Genomic DNA, 22259 nt, shown 5'->3' with positions numbered 1-22259 from the left:
CCAAATGGCCATCGAAAAAATCGTGAAACATAGGCATAAGATCATCTTTAATGATATATGCCAACATTTCTTATAGAATTCAGCTAGAAACCCATCTGGTCCCGGTGCTTTATTCGGCTTCATCTGAGTAATGGCCAGATGAACTTCTTTTTCAGTAAACGGTGCAGAGAGAACATCGTTCTCCGCTGCCTGTAATTGAGGTATATCATCAATCACAGACTCATCAAGAGACACCGTCGAAGTATTCGGAGGTCCAAAAAGGCCTTTATAATAGTTGGAAATATATGCTTTCAGATTCTCATGCCCCACTATTGTTCCCTCGTCCTGTTCAAGCTGTATGATCTTCTTCTTCCTATGTTTACCATTTGCAACCATATGGAAAAACTGTGTGTTGTCGTCCCCTTGGACAACCTTAAGCGTTTTCGCACGCAACGCCCACTTGAGTTCCTCCTCTCTCAAGAGAGCATGTTGGCCTTGCTCAGCCTCAGACTTGGTTCGATGCTCATTAACAGAAAGAAGTGTGGTTTCAGCCTTTACATCTAGTGTCTCAATGAGTTGAGTTAGACGTTCTTTTTTCTGCTTATAAATCCCAGTCTCATTCCTGGCCCATCCTCTCAGAAATTGTCGGAGGTTTCTAATCTTATTCTGCCATCTCTCGACATGTGTCCTTCCTGTAATTGGCTTAGCCCATTCGCATGCAATCATCTCCATAAATCCTTCTCGCTCAAACCAGCTTTACTCGAAAGAGAAGATGTTTTTGTTTGCAACATGGGTAGCCTCACCCGAATCTAAAAAGAGTGGTGTATGATCTGAGATCCCTCTATGCATTGCATGGACCGACACCAACGGATATTTTTGTTCCCACTCCACACTAGCAAGTACCCTATCCAGCTTTTCATAAGTCAGAACAGGTAACGAGTTGGCCCATGTAAACTGTCTACCGGTGAGCTCAATTTCTCTCAAATTGAGGCTCTCGATAATCATGTTAAACATCATAGACCAACGTCCATCGAAATTGTCATTATTCTTTTCTTCTCTTCTCCGAATGATATTAAAATCACCCCCGACTAGCAGTGGCAGATTTTCATCTCCACAAATCCGCACTAGATGGGCAAGAAAATCGGGTTTAAATTGCTTGGAGGAGTGAGAGCATCTACAACCGGACTTAGCGAATCTGGGCTCTATAAGCCCGCGGGTGCCTCCGCGGACGGCCCTCCCTTGAGTTGCCGCACATTCACACATCTCAAATACGGATTCTTGAATCCATGTATCCATGCACGTCCATCATACGATATAAATCATCCCAATTCAAATGTTTGAAAACAAAATACGACAATGCAAAGCAAATCATAGTTCAATAATTCAGACATGCCAAATTAAAATCAATATCCGAGCATGATAGATCACTCGTTGGACGCCATCCATGCCCGCTTGCTCCGCGGCCATCCTTGCGGGCGGCGAGGATGGGGAGCAAGGGTGGCGGACGGCAAGGGCTTGGACACGAAAATAGGTGGATGAAGGCGGGAGAGAGGAGGGTTTAGTGAATTTTATGCAATTTATGTGGGGGGTTGGCCTGTCGGGTTCTACGTAATGGACGCGCCGAGGCATGAGGGATGCCGGTCAGCTTGGGTGTTTTAGATGCCCGTCCGGTCTTTTATTTTTAAGTCCGTAATTGGGCCGTTCGCCGGACGTTCCATAGAGGTTTGGGGTGCCGGGAAGTAGATGCACAGTACTTCCGTTATCACCACGACACAAGAAGCAAGCACATAGTACTGTTGTAAAAAAATGACGAGGGAAAAGTGGCGCAAACGGTTGCCCCGCACCCTCTCACGGACGGACTTTAAAAGTCGGCATTGGTAACCGCAACACAACACAGACAGACGCACCCCAAATCTCTCTCTCTCTCTCTTCCCATGCAATAGTTGTCGCCACTCGCTCGCTACAGTGACCGCATCGCATCGCATCCATGTCCATTCCTCCCCACGAGAAAAAGAGAGAGACAGCAGAAATACCAGTCGTCGTCGTCGTCGTCGTAGCCTGGTACGTCTACGCTAGAGCGACAGGGAAAGAGGAGGGCGCTTGTCATCTACTCCTCCTCCTCGCCCGCTACTAGCTGGGATCCACAGCCTCCTCCTCCTCCTCGTGTCGGCCTCGTCCACATCCACCATCTCCTCCGAGCGAGGTGGACAGCGACGCGGCCACGGAGCGAGTGAGAGAGACAAAGCCGGTAATAAAGGCGGGCGCGCGCGCGCGCACAAGCCAAGCAAAGCACATTAACGAGGCCAGCCAGCCCGCAGGGAACCCCATTAAAGACGCTTCCGTGGGAGCGCCGTGGGGAAGCAAGCGAGCGAGCACAGGGGCTTGGCTTGCGCGTCGTGTGCTGTGTGCGCGAGAGGGAGACAGCGGCCGAGAGAGAAAGATGGCGATGCCGTATGCCTCTCTTTCCCCGGCAGGCGACCGCCGCTCCTCCCCGGCCGCCACCGCCTCCCTCCTCCCCTTCTGCCGCTCCTCCCCGTTCTCCGCGTAAGCATGCGTCCACCGCCCGGTTCTTGGCTCCTCACTCCTCTTCTTTCTTGCTTGTGCGTAACGTGGTTCCATGGATGTTCTTGTGCGCAGCGGCAATGGCGGCATGGGGGAGGAGGCGCGGATGGCCGGTAGGTGGATGGCGAGGCCGGCGCCCTTCACGGCGGCGCAGTACGAGGAGCTGGAGCACCAGGCGCTGATATACAAGTACCTGGTGGCCGGCGTGCCCGTCCCGCCGGATCTCGTGCTCCCCATCCGCCGCGGCATCGAGACCCTCGCCGCCCGCTTCTACCACAACCCCCTCGCCAGTACGTCCCCCGCTCTCTCACCCTTTCTTCATCATCGCCGCAAATCTTGCGATTGCGTTCTTTGTTTATTCATCCGATCAGGTGGGGGTGTACTTTGCATCCATTTGTTAACTCGCCTCGGTCTTTTGTTAATCCGGGATCCGCTGTTCGAGAAACGCCGTGCGTTCCGCCGGATTTGCTCCCAGAAAGTGTGACCTTATTTTAGCAATCCCAACCAGTGCTATCTTCATGGCACCATGGATTCGTAGGGGTGCTACTGTTCGATTCGAAACAGGACTTGAGCAGCGTGCTCATGTGCCCCCCCAAAACAGACGCTCCTTGTTTGTTAGCAGCGTCCCTCCTCCGAACCTTTTTGTTTTTCTCCGTTGGGTTAATGCTGCAAATCTAACTAATGGAACAGCTTATAGCTGCTCGCCATTGTTTTTGGACTGAAGAATAATTTCAAGTTCACCTTGCTTCTGATTGATCGGGTTTGTTGGCTTTGTGCAGTCGGGTATGGATCGTACCTGGGCAAGAAGGTGGATCCGGAGCCCGGCCGGTGCCGGCGCACGGACGGCAAGAAGTGGCGGTGCGCCAAGGAGGCCGCCTCCGACTCCAAGTATTGCGAGCGCCACATGCACCGCGGCCGCAACCGTTCAAGAAAGCCTGTGGAAACGCAGCTCGTCTCGCACTCCCAGCCGCCGGCCGCCTCCGTCGTGCCGCCCCTCGCCACCGGCTTCCACAACCACTCCCTCTACCCCGCCATCGGCGGCACCAACGGTGGTGGAGGCGGGGGGAACAACGGCATGCCCAACACGTTCTCCTCCGCGCTGGGGCCTCCTCAGCAGCACATGGGCAACAATGCCTCCTCACCCTACGCGGCTCTCGGTGGCGCCGGAACATGCAAAGATTTCAGGTGAGTACGCACTGCTCATGACATCTCTCCATGCCATACAGTAGCCCTTGTCTTTTTTAACGGTGTCATCATGCCTCAAACTGATTGGAAGACAGCCATGGCTAGATAGATACCTTTGGTCCTCTAATTTCTGCGTCCCATTTTGTTCCTATGCACAGTGCTGCTCTGCTGCAAATGGCGCCATATGCATTGTAATATGATCTATCGCCGAAACTTTTTTACTCTCTGCGCTGCAACACATTTTCTGCTGCGTTTAGCCTTTAGATCTCTGCTTCTGCTTGCTTTCCGGGATCAGATTTTCAGATTTTCAGATTGGGAACCCGGGGACAGTCGGCCCCTATGATAGATCTCTGCTCAGGTGGAACTGCGGTGCAGGGTGTTCGCTTGGCTTTGGCGCAGGCTAAGTTTCAAACACGTACACTGTCCATGATAAAGATGAAAATAGATGATGCACAACATATTTGTGGTCTGTCGTCGCAGAGTCCCTTGCCATTTACTCCGCTTCTTTATTCTTCTACAGCATCCAGTTGTTGTTTCTGTTAGGGCCTGCAGACAATGATTTGGGCCATTTTAGCTGCTTTATCTCTGAATACCGGTCGCCACTATCTCTGAAGAGGCCAGCGTGGTGCTGCAAGCCCCACCATTTTCATCCGTACCAATTATGTGTTTCTAACTTTCTATCAGTGCAATTGTACAACTGCTTGATTTAACTTCGGTGAACTTCTTGGTGTAAAAACCTTCCACTCCTCTGCCGCTACTTCACATTGGGGAATCCACACTGTTTCCTGCTTAGTTGTGTTTGTTCAGTTTAGCATCTCAAATTAATAGGCCACCTCTGTTGCGATTGTTTTGCTTTCCTCTGTCACCAACTGTTATATTTGTACTCTAGGTATGCTTGGTTCCTTGATAATTTCGAGCAGTGCTATTCTTACGCGTAAATCTTGCATGATTTGCTCTAGGTAGTTATTGCCTCTCCTCTCTCACAGTAGGAGTATGTAAACTTTGTAAAAGTAGCACGGATGAACAGGATTTCTGATAATTTAATGATGAAAGTGTGTCGGTTTTTAACTGAAAGCTTAGGATTTACTCGGTCGCAATTTAATGATGAAAGTAGGAGGATGTATCAAGATTAGGATTTACTCCGTCGTGATTTATCGTTAAGTACATATTGTACCGTGCATGAGTAACTTTGCAATAATTCTTCATTTCGTTACGACCGTAACATATTGACTAGAGATGACTCAAAACCTTGCAAATTTTGGAGCACTAGCTCTGTACAACTATGCCAAAGATTTCGTCCTTTCATCTCCTAGCAACTGCGCACTGGGCTTTGTCATAAACAAGTATTGCACTATTCAGTAGGAATAACTCGTGGAAAGACTCTTTTCTAATGCTTGTTGCATGTTTGTACTTCATATATGCGAATTCACCGATTAACTCTCGGTCTTTGACATGATATTCAGGTATACCGCATATGGAATAAGATCTTTGGCAGACGAGCACAGTCAGCTCATGACAGAAGCCATGAATACCTCCGTGGAGAACCCATGGCGCCTGCCGCCATCGTCTCAAACGACCACATTCCCGCTCTCAAGCTACGCTCCTCAGCTTGGAGCAACTAGTGACCTGGGTCAGAACAACAACAGCAGCAGCAGCAACAGTGCCGTCAAGTCCGAACGGCAGCAGCAGCAGCAGCCCCTCTCCTTCCCGGGGTGCGGCGACTTCGGCGGCGGCGGCGCCATGGACTCCGCGAAGCAGGAGAACCAGACGCTGCGGCCGTTCTTCGACGAGTGGCCCAAGACGAGGGACTCGTGGTCGGACCTGACCGACGACAACTCCAGCCTCGCCTCCTTCTCGGCCACCCAGCTGTCGATCTCGATACCCATGACGTCCTCCGACTTCTCGGCCGCCAGCTCCCAGTCGCCCAACGGTATGCTGTTCGCCGGCGAAATGTACTAGGCCGGCAGCGTCAGTTCCGTCGTCGTCGTCCCTGTTCTCCATAAGATGACAGACACTACACTGGGCTGAAGAACGCCGCCCCGGTCTCTGCAGCCGCAGGTGACTTAAACTGAATGGTGTGTGGATTGATCTGCTGGCGTGGTGTGGGTTCCTTCTTCTGGCCCCTCGCGCCCGTCCACGGTGCGTGCAGCAGTAGCACTAGCTGCACCTCGACCCTATATATGATTCTGTAATTTACCAGTATTTGTCGTGTCGGATTTGTATCAACAGCAGCGAGTCGAAGGCTTCATAATCGCATCATGTGTGTTTAATTAACTCTGATCTGTGCTGAAATCGCCGCTAACTGACTAACGCGATGCTTGGTATGAAAGCTTCATCATGAGATCGGAAGGCTTTGCTTGCTTGCAGACGCAAAGAAGATGTGGCAACTAAGCTGTACTGGTAGCACAGTCTACACAGGTCGGCTGATGTAGTGGGGCGCGGCCTGGCGCCCTTTTCCCGGACACGATCAGGCGGCAGGAACAAGATCCGTTGCGTTGTCACCTGGAGCCTACCCGTGCCGTGACAAGCGATGTCTGTTCGTTGGTTACCCCCGTTCCCCACGCCACCCTCGCCCTTTTAACATGCTAGGGGCTCCACACCCCTGCGCTTCACGTCCTTGATGGTTGATTGCCTCGCGGGTGCTGAGGCGGACGGGGACATGGGTGGTACGAGTACTATGCATGCATTGCGAGCTGAGGGTTACGGGTGGACGAAAGCTTGGGGTTTAGGAAAGGGAGCAATAATCGCAGCAGCAGTCGTGGTTGTAGCGCAACCACCGGCCGGCTAGGCTGGATCTGCACTGTGCCGAGCTTCCAAACTTGGTGGACGAACAACAGGCTGTGCGCGGGGCCACCCGAGGAGCCACCGCCACCACCATGTGTCTCTCGGTCTCTCCTCCATGCCTCCCTTCCCGTGCTGCTGCTGCTGCGGCGACGGCGGCATGTGTCGTGCGAGCTAAGCGTTGCCGGATGCCCCACCGCCACCCGGGTGCGGTGCCGGTGCGTGCAAGGAGGTGGACGACCTCGTGCCGTCCCTTTTGCTGCTCGGCACTGTCTCACCCGCGGTGCGGATCGATCCGCCTGGGGTCTTTTTTTGGACGTTGCCGTTCGTGCGTGCCGTCGGCCGGGTCGCGTTGCATCTGCATGTCTGTGGCAGTGCTGTGTATGCGACATGAGAACGTCGGCAACTCGGCGCGCTGCACTGCACGTGACTCCAGTGGTTTCGCATCTTGCGGCAGGTTAACAGAGGGAGTGAAGAACTGTCAAAAGAGAGCGAACATGGACCGGATGTATGTACATCCATTTTCGTTAGTGGTTATTGTTTGTAGAAATGGGGACCTTTTGGTTTCACGCGCACGGACCGGATACCGGGGCTGGTCCCGAGTTAGGCTCCCGCCCTGTCATGTCTACATTTTCTTTGGGGTGTTAGCTGACTATAAAACCACGTACGTTCGGGCCCCGAAAACGGATCGTGCATCCGATCCGTGGTGCAGTACATGCCATTTCTCGCGCAAGAAGTTGGATCTGGTTCAACGCGAGGGGATAGAACACAGTGGTATCCAGCTATACCTATACAACGACAAGGTGTCGCTGCCTGCCTCGTCCCGATCGATTCAAATGGGGCGGGCAGTGGTCACTCGCTCGTGTATGGACGCTTGCTCGCTCCCCTTGCGACGGATGCAGCGCGGCAGGAGGGGCGAAAAGGAGGCCGCGTGCACTTGGGGGTATGCGGTATGTACGATCCTGTCGTCGACATCGGCGCTGCGGTACAGGACAAGCGAGGTACTACTGATTCTGCAATGATCTCACGGGTTGTGACTCGGCTCTTGTGCGTGAGCTGCCTGTGACTCCATACTTTTTGCAATCGTATTGGCTTGTTGTGTAGTCTGTGCTCTGTACTATACTACGCTCGCAGCGGATGAAGTGGGTCTGTGTACCCTCCAGCGCGCGTGGGGGGTGCGCGCGTCTACGTCAGTACGTGTGTCCGCCTTGGCGCCTTGTGATGAGTTTTCAGTATGTATATATTTATTTAATGGCAGTACTAAGGCTTTGTTTGGTTCATAAGTTTTAGCACTTTTTCTAGTGCCAACTAAAAAGTCCCTAGTCCTTAAAAAGTCTTTCCCTGTTTGTTTTCATGGACTAAAAAGTCTTCAGTCTCTTCCTAGAGGTTATTAAATGACTATGTTACCCCTAGTATACAGAAAAATAACAACCAAACAACACCATGGGGCGGCGGGGCAATGGATGCAGGGAGGGGCATTGTTGAAAAAGTCCCAAAAAAGATTCTCCTTCATTTAGTCCCAAAAAGCAACTTTTAGTCCCTAGTAGTCCCTCTTGTTTGGTTAAAAAGTCTCTAAGAGGGACTTTTTCTAGTCCCTACACCAAAAAGTCCCTGGAAACAAACACCCCATAATACTACTATACTAGTGATAGAAGACTCTGTAGATGTGTGTATGTATGAATGGCACGAGAGTCATTTCGTGAGGGCAACTCAAACGCGTCAATGCATTTCATACATGCGGTATGTTACTTCATTATATATGTATTGGTAGATAGTAGTGTCAAAAACGTTTTTATATTATGAGAGAGAGGGATCAGTAGATAGGTGTGTGTATGAATGGCCATTTTTTTATCAAAGAAGGGCTTCCCCTTCCGATTTTCATTACTGAAAACCAGCAGTAGCCAAAGTATTCGCCCTAGAATAGATTACTAGAAACGATAAACTACTAGAACGATCGACACACATCAGAACAAACTACACGCAAGTCTCCAGTCTGCAGCCCAAACATCAGGGGATTACATATTTCAAAAGAACACCAAAAGACCATAAAACCACTAGAGCACCGCAACAACACTTAGGATCAACAGCTTCAGCAGGTGGCAGAGTCTTTCTTCCCCTCCAGTCTCGCTACATTGATTCTCCACCCATGCGATGATGTATACACTTCACTTGCTACTCGCTCTAACAGTCTTGCTCCCAGCTCCAGCACCTTTTTTTGCGGCTCCTTTGTCTACAAGATAGACCAATCAACCAACCAGTGGCTCATTAGTTTGATTATAGAGAAAGGATCATTTATCCTTTTATTTTCAAAAATAATCCCATTTCTACTTTTCCAAATGGCCCAAAACAGGGCAAGTACCCCCACCATGACTAGTTTTCTGTCATACTTACTAAACCTGCTGATCCACCCTCCCAAACAGTCTCTGACAGTAAGAGGGGTGGTTCTAAGCCCCACAACACACTTGACCAAACCCCATAGCAGAGATGCTACTGAACAATTGAAAAAGAGATGATCAATTGATTCATCTTTTCCACAAAACACACACATTTTTCCTCCTTTCCATCCTTTTTTAGCAATATATCTCTGGTTAGTATACTCTTCCTGTTAACTAGCCACATGAAAACTTTAATTTTTGCAGGAACTTTGATCTTCCACAGACATTTTTGTGGAAACCTTAGGCCAGATGTAATCAATCTTCTGTATAAGGATCCAACAAAAAATTTGTCATCTGCAATAAGGGTCTAGATAATTTTATCTCTCCCCTTGCATGTTCACCTCCTCACATCTGCTCTTTAGACTATTCCACACCTCTAGGGTTTCCCCATGTAGAGTTCTTCTAAATTTAAACCCCTGCCATCTTTTTTGTATAGCCTCAGCCACAGTTATATTGTGATCAAAGCAAATATCATAAATCCTAGAGTAAGCTTCTTTTAAAGGTTTGTCATCAACCCAGGTATCTTCCCAGAACCTGGTATTTTCTCCATCCCCTAATTTCTTTTTAACAAATCTGTAGAATATTTCTTTGATCTTCATAAGTCTTGTCCAAAATTGGGAGTCTCCAGGTTTCTTTGCTATCAAAGCTAAGCAACCCCCCCTCCATATTTTCTCCTAATTATACTTTGCCACAAGCCTTTTTCAGTTTCATTTTCCAAAACCATTTAGCTAACAGTGCAATATTCATTACCTCCAAGTTGAGAATTCCCAATCACCCTACATCTTTAGGTAAGCAACATTTTTTCCATTTTACTAAATGGTATTTTTGATATTTTCATCCTCTTGCCAGACCAATCTGGCTCTAAAAAAATCCGTTTTTTTAATAATCCCCTTGGGGACAACATAAAAGGACATCATAAAGAGTGGGATGTTTGTTAAACGCGCTTGCACCAAAGTCACTCTACCAGCAATAGAGCCTAACAGCTTCCCCTCCCAGCAACTACACCTTTTTTCAATTTTGTTAGTTACACAATTCTAGTGCATGTTTCTAATTCTGACATCTGACACAGACATCCCTAGATATTTGTTAGGTAATTCCCCCATTTTATAGGTTAAATTTTCCTAATATAATAGTTGTTTTTCTGTGGCTTTCCCAAATAGCATTAACTCACTTTTGTGGAAGTTTATTTTGAGGCCTGACATTTGTTCAAAGGCTCCTAGAATAAATTTGAGATTTCTCACACTTTCCACATCATTCTTTGTTAGGAAGATGGTGTCATCTGCATATTGACACCTTTATTACCTGCCTCTCCCAGTACCCCTTTAACCACCCCATGTTCTAAAGCATTGCTCATAAAAATAGCTAGAGCATCTGCAGCTAGGTCACACAAAAGTGGTGACATTGCATCTCCCTGTCTCAACCCTTTAAAAGTTTTAAAGTACGGGCCAACTTCATCATTCACCTTAACACCTACATGCCCTCCTCTCATAGTCTCCATCATCCAGTCACACAATTTGTCAGGGAACCCTTTCAGATTTAACATATGTATCACAAATGGCCATTTAATTTGATCACATGCTTTCTCAAAGTCCACTTTAAAAATCAAGGCATCTTCTTTTCTCCTATGGAAAGTATTTAGAGCTTCATGCAAAATAACCACTCCCTCCATTATGTATCTGTAAAGGCAGACTGGGTTTTAGATATTACTGGAGATACACATCTAGCTAGCCTATTCATCAATACATTAGTGATGATCTTAATACTAACATTCAACAAGCAAATAGGTCTAAAATTTTGAATTTGTTTAGCTTCAGTGGTTTTTGGGACAAGGGTTATAATGCCATAATTAAGTCTGGCAATATTAATTTCTCCTTTGGCAAATCCTTCAACCAGAGCTTTTAGATCCCATTTGACCAGGTCCCAGAATTCCTGGTAGAAATCAGTAGGGAATCCATTTGGGCCAGGACTTTTATTCTTCTTCATCCCAAAAATCACCTCATGAATTTCTTTTAGGGAGAAGGGGGCCATAAGTTCCTCCCTATCTTGAGTGATAATCTTATTCATTTCCACCCCTCTCATGGATATTTGTGTCTCCTCGGGATGCCCAAATAATTCTTTGTAAAATTTAGTTATATATTCCATTAGTTTGTCCTCTCCCTCTATAATATCATCTTCTTGATCTAAGGAAATAATCCTGTTTTTTCTTCTCCTCCCATTCACTTTATCATGATAATATCTAGTATTCTCATCTCCATCAGTTATCTCTTTATCTCTATATCTTTGTAGCCATTTTGTTCCTTCTTGCAACATCACTCTCTTAAGTTGTGCCCGTAGCTCTTTCTATTCTGTTCTGTCTGCAATAGTCTGTCCTATATGCTCAGCTCTTTTTTCTAGCTCATCTAGCTCTTTAATGATGTCTATTTTAACTTTTCTATACAAAGCATCCACATTTTATTCTGTCCTTAGTTTCTCTCCTTAGGTTTCTCAGCCTTAACTACCATCTCTCTAGAATATCTCCCTTATATTTTTCATTCCAGGTTTTTACACCAACACCTTAAATCCCTCTCTTAAGGCCCATGCATTTTCATATCTAAATGTAGATTTGTGTTTTTGTGTTTCCGCTCTGTCTAGAAACAGGGGAGTATGATCAGAAATCTCCCTAGCAAAAGCTTGTAGTATAATCAATGGATATTTCTCCTCCCATGTTGGGCACATCAAGACCCTATCTAACTTATCATAGGTGGGATTTTCCTGGTTATTAGCCCATGTGTATTGTCTCCCATTTAGAGGTAGCTCTCTCAGCCCCGCTTGTTCAATTATTGCATTAAACATAAAAGACCATTGGTCATTATGAACAGGTTTATTTTTTTTCTTTCTCATTTCTGATGATGTTAAAGTCACCTCCCACCAAACAGGGCAATGAGTTATCATGATAGAGTCTAGCTAACTCAGCTAGGAAGCTAGCCTTTCCTTCTATTGAACATCTCCATAGATAGTAATCAAGTTTCAATGCATTTTAACATTCTTATCAAACACCAGTACTCTCAAGAAGTATTGCCCTTTTTCTATATCTTCTATATCTTTGTTAATTCCAACTAAAATTCCCCAGACATTCCTCTAGGGGGATTCCAACACCATTGATAATTTCTTCCTGCACACAAATTGTGTAACTCATTTTTTTGTAAAGTTCTGTCTGATAGTCTCAGAAATTCCTACAAAATCTAATTTATGATCAATGATCATTTCTCTAATATACCTTTTCCTATGATCTTGTCCTATGCCTCTGACATTCCATAAAACCCCTCTCATTGTCTCAAAATGTATTTTTTATATTATCTGTTATCAAATATACAAACCAAGTTCACCTCCTTCAATTTTGAGAAGAGACTAATCAGTCCTCTTTACCCCCTTTTTTCCTTTTCAACATGCCAATCATAATTGTTTGCTTCACACAGTCTAATGCTGGTGAGCTTTTCCTTCCACTTTCCTTCCTGATAACATATCTCTCATTTTTTATACTGCTGATCATCAATCTCAGCATTAGAATAATCTAAATCAGAACATAGCCCTTCAATATTCACATCCCTAGTGCTAATGTGCATTGGAGTGTTCTTGTTTCTACTTTCTTTATTATCTATATCTTTTTTCCCTTCCTCTTTATTTTTAGTATTTTGGAAATTGACTTCCCTTCTCGCATTTTCCATTTTCTTAATGATATCTAAGTTTTTATCTATCATGTCAATAGAACATCCCAAGTCAATCCCTACCAAAGAACTGATATGTAATAGAGAAGAATCTTCAAATTCCGACTCAAGGTTCTTACCATAATTTTCTTTTTCTTCTGCTCTGATTTTTGCCATCTCCTCCACTCTTTGATCATCTCTTCCTTTGTTTCTGAGACTTCTCTTTAGTTTCACCACTTTCCCTTCTCCATCCTTGTCCTGCTCCTCAACCCCATGAATATCAACCAACTTTTCACCAAAAGTACCTACCGATTCTTGACTAGCATTATAATCAGGGGAAGTAATTTCCACATGTGAAGGGATCTTTTCCACATCTCTGATCCCACACTTTGCCCTAATTTTTTCCTCATTGATGGTATCCATGTCAATCTCCAGCACATGTCCACTACAGCAACCACTTCACATATTTCAAAAAAATGTTTGAAGCAGTCAGGCACTTTGTCTAGTTTTATCCAAGTTGTGCGTATTTTTCCAATGGCTTGATGATCAAGAGACCATGGTTGCACTTTGATCACCACTCCTGTCCCCAGCAGATTAAAATCATTAAACTTTGCCAGTTCCACCAGCTTTGCCTTATTGGGAAACCTCATCATGTAACATTTTTCACATATTCTTTAACTCTCCACTATCAACCCCAGTCAAACATCTCTCCCATGGCTTTGATTAATTCTGTCTCATTGATCTGTCCATCTCTGATAACTACCACACCCATAGGATTTGTATGTTCTGCAACTAGCATGTCTTTGTAACTCTGTACCAGCAGAACTCCTAGGACTTTTGTTGCATATCCTATATATTTTTTCACAAGCTTCATTTGCTTCAGCAAATTGCATTCCCCAGTGGTATGATTATCCGTTCCACAGATCAAATAATGGCCCACTTTGCAGTCCCTGGTTGAATGTCTTGGGTCTTTACATTTCCCACACACCTGCCTATTCAATCTGTCTGCTCCTCTTTTACTTTCCTCCAAATTCTGTTGCCAAGCACCTCTTCCTCCTGGTCTTCTCACCTCCATGTTTGAGATGTGCTCATTACCTTTTTCTGTTTTTTGCATAATATATCCACTTTTCTACTCTTTTTTCTGTGTGTCTCCTACATTCCTTATGCTTGTGAGATTTCCTAGAACTCCTTCCCTTTGTACCTTTTCATTGCTCTTCATCCCCTGAACCAACTGAGAAAGCAAGGTTGCCAGTAACTATTGCTGTTGATTCTGCTCCTTGTCAATCATCTGTTCATTTTCTCCTTCTTTTTATCCTCTGGATTTTTCTATCTCTTCCCCTCCCTCTTCTTGATACCTTCTGCTTCTTCTTTCTTTCCTGTTTTAGCTTGCCAAATCAATTTCTCTCCAGTTCTATCACCAACATACTCCTCCTCATCTTCAGTCCCTCTGCCTAACCCTATCCCAACTCCAAAGTCCCTCCTCCTCTGGCAAAATCTCCAGATCTATCAAAGGAGGGGGATCTTCTTTTGTTCCATCCAGTCCCTCTCCCTATATTATTGAATCTACCTGCAACATCTCCCACACCACCTCCTCTATTGAATCTAGCACCTCCATATCCTCTCCCAAAATTTCCAGCCATCTCCCTCTTAGGTGGCGGTGTGTCTGTGCGGGGAGGGGGGGACCCTAAGAAATGGGAGTGTATATCTCTCCCCCTTTTGCTTTTTATACACATCTATTCCTTCTTTCCTCCTGGGTCGGGCGCCTTTTTGGCCCATCTCTTGTCCACCAGGACAGGCCCATGTCCACATCCATACTTATGCCTTTTCCAACTGAGACTCCAAATAATTGGGGTCTCCTTTTTCCTCATCTCTTTTCTTATCATCATCTCCTTTTTTGGAGCCAAATATTGTCCAATATGTGTTTCCTTAATTTCCAATTCTCCAAAATCAATTCCATCATCCTCATACTAAGGAAAAAATGGTGGAACATTCCCAATTCTCATATATTCTCTGACAATTTTACCATCTATTCCCCTAAGATTATGATGTTTCCCCAAATTTCTATCCTCATAATTTCTCCCACACCCCCTCCCTGGGAGCAGCATAATTTTTGCTATTAATTTCCACAGCTCGGGGAGAAACCCCTTTTTGTCCCTAATTTTTGATCTGAGTCCTCTCATGCGTTTATGACTACTTTTTCTAGCATCATCTGCATCAATTGATGAAGTAGATGCTAAGTATTTAGCAGTTTTTTGCATATCTGAAGAGAAGTCAGGGGCCTCCCCCTCCCCCTCCTCCTCAGAGCCCTCCCTGGCCAGCAACCAGAAGCGATTGCCAGCCGGCAAGCACCCTACTGGTGGCGTGAGAGGGCTTGGAGGCGAGGGGAACACCTCAGGAAGCGGGGGGAGCGTCGGGGAAGCGTCGTTGGAGTCTTGTTCCGCCTCCTTGGCGGTTCCGCCTCCACCCCGTTTTCCTTGATCTCGACCGGCAACCACCTTGACCCCAGAGCAGGAATCCCCATCACCATCGCCTGTGCAGGCGTCGGCGAGTGGATCTGGTGGTAACGAAGAGAGCGGAACACCTTCCACTTCTCCCTCTGTGCTGGGATTAGAGAGTCTGCCTCGAGCATCGCCCAGAGCAGCACCGCCATCGCTGGATGGAGGTCATAGTTGGGGAAGCATCTGTGGATCTCCTCCTCATTCAGCTTGTCCCTCGCCATCTCTGATGCGTCATTGAGAGCCTTTGCTCTGGGGAACCAGCGGTCGATCTCCTTCAACCTCCCCACCATCACCTCATTGCTGGCGGCCAGCACCCACATCTGCTGCTCGCAAGTCATCATCAAACCCTAGCTCGCGGTGCGGGGCGAGTTGTGTTGGGTGGAGATGCGGGGGGAGAGTGGGGTGGAGAGATGAGGTGTTAGTGTGGGCCGCCTAATAACCTCTCTCCCCCTCCCCTCTCGCCATTACTCACCTCAACATCCGCACCGTGCTCGCCAATGATAACCAACAAGTATAGGGGATCACAACAGTTTTCGAGGGTAGAGTATTCAGCCCAAACTTATTGATTCAACACAAGGGGAGGCAAAGAATATTCTCAATTATTAGCAACTGAGTTGTCAATTCAACCACACCTGAAAAGACTTAATATCTGCAGCAGAGTATTTAGTAGCAAAGTAGTATGGAAGTAATGGTAACAGTAGCAAAAGTAACTGTAGCAGTTTCATAGCGATCGTAACTGTGGCAACGGAAAAGTAACTTAGCAAAGATCAATATGAAACGAGCTCATAGGCAATGGATCAATGATGGATAATTATGTCGGATGGCATTCATTATGCAACAATTATAACATATGGTGACACATAACTAGCTCCGATTCATCACTATAATGTAGGAATGTATTCCGAATATAGTCATACGTGCTTATGGTAAAGAACTTGGATGGCATCTTTTGTCCGGCCCTCACGTGGCAGCAGGGTCCTATTGGAAACTAAGAGATATTAAGGCCTCCTTTTAATAGAGTACCGGACCAAAGCATTAGCACTTAGTGAATACATTAACTCCTCAAACTACGGTCATCACCGGGAAGTGTCCCGACTATTGTCACTTCGGGGTTCCTGTTGGGGAATGTAGCATGCAATTTCAAAAAAATTCCTACGATCATGCAAGATCTATCTAGGAGATGCATAGCAACGAGTGGGCGAGAGTGTGTCCATGCAGTAGACCAAAAGCGGAAGCGTTAGTTAATGCGGTTGATGTAGTCAAACGTATTCACGATCCAACTGATCCAAGTACCGAACGTACGGCACCTCCATGTTCACCACATGTTCAGCTCGATGACGTCCCTCTAACTCTTGATCTAGTAGAGGGTGAAGGGATAGTTCCATCAGCACTGCGGCGTGGTGATGGTGTTGATGATGTGATCCGCGCATTGCTTTGCCTAAGCACTATGACGCTATGACCGGAGGAGTAAACTGTGAAAGGGGCACCACAAACGGCTAAGGGAAATCTTGGTCTGCCTTTGGGGTGCCCCCTGGCCACGTATATAAAGGAGGGGGAGGAGGAGGCCGACGTCCAAGGAGGGCGCGCCAAGGGGGGAGTCGTACTTGGACTCCTAGTCCAAGTAGGATTCGTCCCCCTCCATCCAATCAACAAAGAGGGGAAAGGGGAAGGGAGAGAGGGAGAAAGAAAGAGGGGGGCCGCGCCCCCTCCCTTAGTCCAATTCGGATTGGGGCAAGGGGGTGAGGGAGTCCTGGATTAAGGGGTTCTCGAACAGCTGAACTATATACATTGGTCAGACTGTTGGGCTATGAAGATACAAGATAGAAGACTTCGTCCCGTGTTCGGGTGGGACTCTCCTTTGCGTGGAAGGCAAGCTTGGTGATTCGGATATGTAGATTCCCTTCTCTGGAACCGACCTTGTGTAACCATAGCCCCCTCCGGTGTCTATATAAATCGGAGGGTTTAGTCCGTAGGACAAGAACAATCATAATCATAGGCTAGCTTCTAGGGTTTAGCCTCTACGATCTCGTGGTAGATCAACTCTTGTAATACTCATATCATCAAGATCAATCAAGCAGGAAGTAGGGTATTACCTCCATAGAGAGGGCCTGAACCTGGGTAAACATCGTGTCCCCGGCCTCTTGTTACCATTAGCCTTAGACGCACAGTTCGGGACGCCCTACCCGAGATCCGCCGGTTTTGACACCGACATTGGTGCTTTCATTGAGAGTTCCACTGTGACGTCGAAGATAGTTTGATGGCTCACCTTGTTACCAAGGATAACATCACCTCCGAGGAGCCCTGGCCCCAGGCCAAACCCTCCGGTTGGGCGGCTTCATCATGACCGCCCATTCGGTCGTCCGTCCGATGATGACTTCTTGGGTCATTGAAAATTGTCTCCACATCAGCTCGGAATACGCCGAGCAGGTGGATCCGACGGAGTTATCGTCCTTAAATGAGCTCCTGGATCGCATCGCTGCCTTGGGAGTCGCTATGGACTACGATCGGATTGGGCTTAAACCCGATCAGAGAGAGATTGAATCTCCGCCGATCACCCATCAAATAGCGGTGGTGGAGGAGCAACGCAACAACTCTTCCCCTATAGTAAGGACGAATTATGTCTGGATCTTCGAGCTCACCGAGCCGGATACCCGCCCGCGAGAAGACATGCCCCGAACTCCAACCTAGAATCGGACTGTGGGCCAGAAAAATTGGTTGACATCCCGGAACCCGAACTATTAAGCTCGGAAACCCCTCAAGCTCCGGGTCCCAGATCGGGTCAGGGTTCGGACTTAAATCCACCCACCCACCCAGATACAAGCGATCTCTCCCACATCAGACAACAGTCCCAAGAGACGGTCCATCACTTTTGGTCTAGATTCCTCCTTATCAAGAACAAGGTCAAGGACTGTCGCGATGAAGATGCAATCTCGTTCTTTTGCAAAAATTGCACGGACAAGGGAATCCTTAACTCCATAAGTCGCCGCCACGTATCGCACTTCGCTGACTTGGTGGCCATCGTACGGAAGTACTACGCGATGGAAAGCACCTGGCAAACTCAGGCAACCTTTTGGGATCCACTGGATCTCACTAAACCCCTCGTCCGAACAAAAAGGGTGTACCCTCGTAGGTCGCCCGATCCAATAACAAAAAAATCGAAGCACATTATAGGGCGCGGAAACCGTCTTGGAGGGATGGCTCGATAGGCCATGCAAAATACATACCACACCAGATAATGTACCAACACACAACCTTAGAGCATGTTGGATACTTCGGCAGGTGGCCAAGAGCGGTGAGGATCTCCTCATCAAAAACACCGCAGAGCAACATCCCACGGACAACAATACTACACTACTGACAGTCTTCAAGACTTTCGCCTCAAATAATAGGCGCAAGAGAGCACTCCGCGGCCTTGCCGAAGTCTTCCAAGTTGCAGCAATAAACCCCTGGAATGACACGGCCATAACTTTCAATGACGGTGACGAACTGCAATTCAGAATAGTCCGGGCACCAGCCGCTTTGGTCCTCAGTCCAATCGTGGACGGCTTTTGGCTTACCAAAGTGATCATGGACGGCGGCCGCGGACTAAACCTCATTTATGAGGAAACTCTCAACAAAATGGAAATAGGCAGAAGCCGCATTGAGCAGAGCAGCACGACCTTCCGATGAGTTATTCCCAGTCGGGAGGCAAGATGTGCGGGAAAAATCACACTCGATGTGGTATTCGGCACGTCGGAGAACTATCGGTCCGAAGATATAACCTTCCAAGTGGCCCCTTTCAACAATGGATACCACGCCTTGTTAGGGCGGGACGCATTCGCGAGCTTCCAAGATATACCCCATTATGGGTACATGAAGCTCAAGATGCCTGGGCCCAATGGAATCATCACTCTGGCTAGTGATCTAGACATAGCACTCTGCACCGAAAACAAAACCGCTGCCTTGGCCCTCGAGGCACTGTCCGAAGCCCTCGCGGACGAAGAATTAACTGCATTACGCTCTAAAGTGGATAGTGACAACATGATACTCGATAAGCGATCCAAATCCACCTCCTTTAAACCAGCGGACGAAATAGTTAAATTCCAGGTCCACCCAACGGACTCCATGAAGAGAGCATCCATCGGGGCACAACTGGACCCCGCAATCGATGCCCCACTGCAGATGTTCCTACGTGAAAACTGGGACATCTTTGCTTGGCACCCTTCTAATATGCTAGGGATCCCACGTAGGTTGGCCGAACACAACCTAAACATACTGAAGGGATACAAGCCGGTCAAGCAAACACTACGTCGCTTTTCAGAACCCAAACGACAAGCTATGTGAGAGGATCTAGCCAAGTTACTCGAAGCCGGATTCATCAGAGAAATAAAACACCCAGATTGGCTAGCAAACCTGGTTATGGTACCAAAGAAGGATAAATCCTGGCGCCTATGTGTTGATTTGACCTCAACAAGGCTTGCCCTAAGGATCCCTTCTCTCCCCCACATTGATCAGATTATCGATGCTACCGTAGGACACGACTCATTGTGTTTCCTCGACGCATACTTGAAAGTGCGTTATATCGACTAGAGGGGGGTGAATAGGTGATTTTTATGAATTCTTCACTGAGGAATTTGCCAGTGAGGAAATTCCTTAGCGAAGAACTACTAGCAGCGGAATAAGTACTCAGAAGTAAGCATAACAGGATACAGACATAGTCATCATGATGAAATGAAGACAAGCACAGAGTACAGAAAGCGTAAACACAGGATAACACAAGATGAAGACAAACAGACTAAAGAAATTGAACTGAGGAAATTGAGAAAGTCTTTAGTCAAAGTCTTCAAACACATATATGAACAATCACTCAACACAGTAATGAGGAAATTAAAGAGTTGAGGAAATAGAACCAGTAAGGTTGGTGAAGACAATGATTTGTTAGACCAGTTCCAACTGCTGTCTCAGTTGTACGTCTGGTTGGAGCGGCTGAGTATTTAAACTCGAGGACACGCAGTCCCGGACACCCAGTCGCTGAGCACGCAGCTCAGGACACCAAGTCCTCACCATATTCTCCTTGAACTAAGATCACACAGATCTCGTCCAATCACTCGTGGTAAGTCTTCTGGTGACTTCCAAACCTTCACAGACTCGGTCACTCGGCAATCCACAATTCCTCTTGGATGCTCTAGACCATGACGCCTAACCATCTAGAAGAAGCACAGTCTTCAAAGGTAACAAGCGTCGGATCCATGCAGGATCAATCTCTTCAGTGATGCTCAATCACTTTGGGGTTTGTAGGTGTTTGGGTTTGGGATTTTCCTCACTCGATGATTTTCGCTCAAAGTCCTCGGAGGATGGGTTGCTCTCAAATGACAAGTGTCAGTTTCTCTCGGAGCAACCAACCAGCTAGTGGTTGTAGGGGGCGGCTATTTATAGCCTAGGGAGCAGCCCGACATGATAAGACATAAATGCCCTTGTCTGATATGACCGTTAGGTGGATAAGATATTTTGGGACAGCTGGCGCGTAGCACAACAACGGTCGGAAATTTGACTATCAAATTCCTCAGGGCTATCATGTTCCTCACTGTGTAGGCAATCCGCACTGGCAAATTCCTAACTCCTCAGTCAGAACAAATTCCTTAGCGACCAGAAGAACTTCGTCTCTGTCACTGAAGAAATTGACTGAACTGTATGAGATTTCCAAAGGCTTCACTCGAAGGGTTTGGTAGGTGTAGGATTTTGAGTTGAGCATCACATGGAAATTTTTCCTTAGTATTTCCTCGACCCCCTTTAACAGTACGGTGTTTCCTATGACTCAAAAAAGAGAAAAACAAAACTACGAAAACAAAGTCTTCAAGCTTCATATTCCTCGCATGATTATCAAGTCTTCATGGTAACACCAATTTCTTCACTTTCAAAGTCTTCATGAAAGTCTTCAGAATACCAAAATCTTCAGTCGAAGATATTCATTTTTAGGGTTCGACTTTCCCTGTAAATATCAAACTCCTCATAGACTTATAGACCTGTGTACACTCACAAACGCATTAGTCCCTTAACCTATAAGTCTTCAATACACCAAAATCACTAAGGGGCACTAGATGCACTTACAATCTCCCCCTTTTTGGCGATTGATGACAATATAGGTTAAGTTCTCAACGGGGATAAACATATGAAGTGTAAGTACTGATATTGAGGAATTTGATTGCAAGATATAGAAGAACTCCCCCTGAAGATGTGCATAGTGAGGAATTTGCTTTTGAAGCAATGCACACTTGAAGAGTTGAATCATGGAGATCTCCCCCTATATCTTGTAATTCATACACGCATTTGACATAGAATATGAAGAATTTGAAATGCATGATGAAATATGGTGCCTGATGAAATTCAGCACGCGTGCAATTATATTAATGAGTAACAAGCATGCAGAATAACATATCGAGAGTATCAAAGCACAGTGCATCAAAAGTATCAGGGCACCATCGGGTTTAAGATTACAACTCGATCCAATAAAGTTTTAGAAGAACGAGAGTTGTAACTTAGCAAAAAAATGCCCATATAATAGACCCGCTTGAAGACTAACTCAAATTTCTCCCCCTTTGTCATCGAATGACCAAAAGGATCGAAACTGAGGACTAATGCCCCTAAAGAATATCAAGTTGATGGAGGAGCGCCAGCGTTGTTGGGGTCGGTTGTTGTAGTAGGGCCTGCCGCAGTGTCGTCCAAGTCTTCATTTTCATCAGTCTCGCGTGATGAAGAATAGGAGCTGGCCACCAAGGAAGGAACTTTGACCTTCTTGAATTTCTTCGGTGGAGGTGCAGACCAGTCAAATTCTTCCTTGAGACCCATATTCTTCAATCTGCAGCGCTGTAGACATGAGATAGAACAGCCCAGGTACGGTTGAAGGTTTCATGGAGGTAGTATTGGTTTTTCTTCACTGCATTGTGTGTTGAGGTCATGTTGTGAAGAATTGAACCAAACTGACGCTTGACCCATTTATGATTGCGATCAACCTTCTGATGAAGACTGAGGAGTAACTCATGATCAGTCATCACCCTGGGAGCTGTGGCTTGAGGATTTTGCTTGGCGGCAGAGTCATGTGTGGCAGAGTCATCATTGGTGGAGTAGGATGCAGCTTTGCGAAATTGACCATCCAATGG

General features: G+C 46.6%; 1 protein-coding gene across 1 annotated transcript; it reads left to right on the top strand.

The window, feature by feature from the left end:
• The first annotated feature begins 2007 nt into the window (after positions 1-2007).
• On the top strand, positions 2008-5982 carry LOC123137890 (growth-regulating factor 4). Its single transcript, XM_044557754.1, has 4 exons — positions 2008-2523; positions 2617-2831; positions 3321-3726; positions 5190-5982. Exons 1-4 carry the CDS (start codon positions 2420-2422, stop codon positions 5683-5685), a joined length of 1221 nt encoding a protein of 406 aa, XP_044413689.1. The 5' UTR covers positions 2008-2419; the 3' UTR covers positions 5686-5982.
• The last annotated feature ends 16277 nt before the right edge of the window (positions 5983-22259 follow it).

The sequence above is a fragment of the Triticum aestivum genome, chromosome 6B, assembly GCF_018294505.1.
Source record: "Triticum aestivum cultivar Chinese Spring chromosome 6B, IWGSC CS RefSeq v2.1, whole genome shotgun sequence".
Taxonomy (NCBI): Eukaryota; Viridiplantae; Streptophyta; class Magnoliopsida; order Poales; family Poaceae; genus Triticum; species Triticum aestivum.
This window is presented reverse-complemented; position numbering and strand designations above follow the sequence as displayed.

Bases quoted from the DNA above. Each gene is read 5' to 3' on its own strand.
- LOC123137890 (XM_044557754.1), top strand. From the start codon at position 2,420: ATGGCGATGCCGTATGCCTCTCTTTCCCCGGCAGGCGACCGCCGCTCC. The intron at 2,832-3,320 runs GTACGTCCCCCG...GGCTTTGTGCAG, and splicing joins CTACCACAACCCCCTCGCCA to TCGGGTATGGATCGTACCTG. The intron at 3,727-5,189 runs GTGAGTACGCAC...CATGATATTCAG, and splicing joins GGAACATGCAAAGATTTCAG to GTATACCGCATATGGAATAA.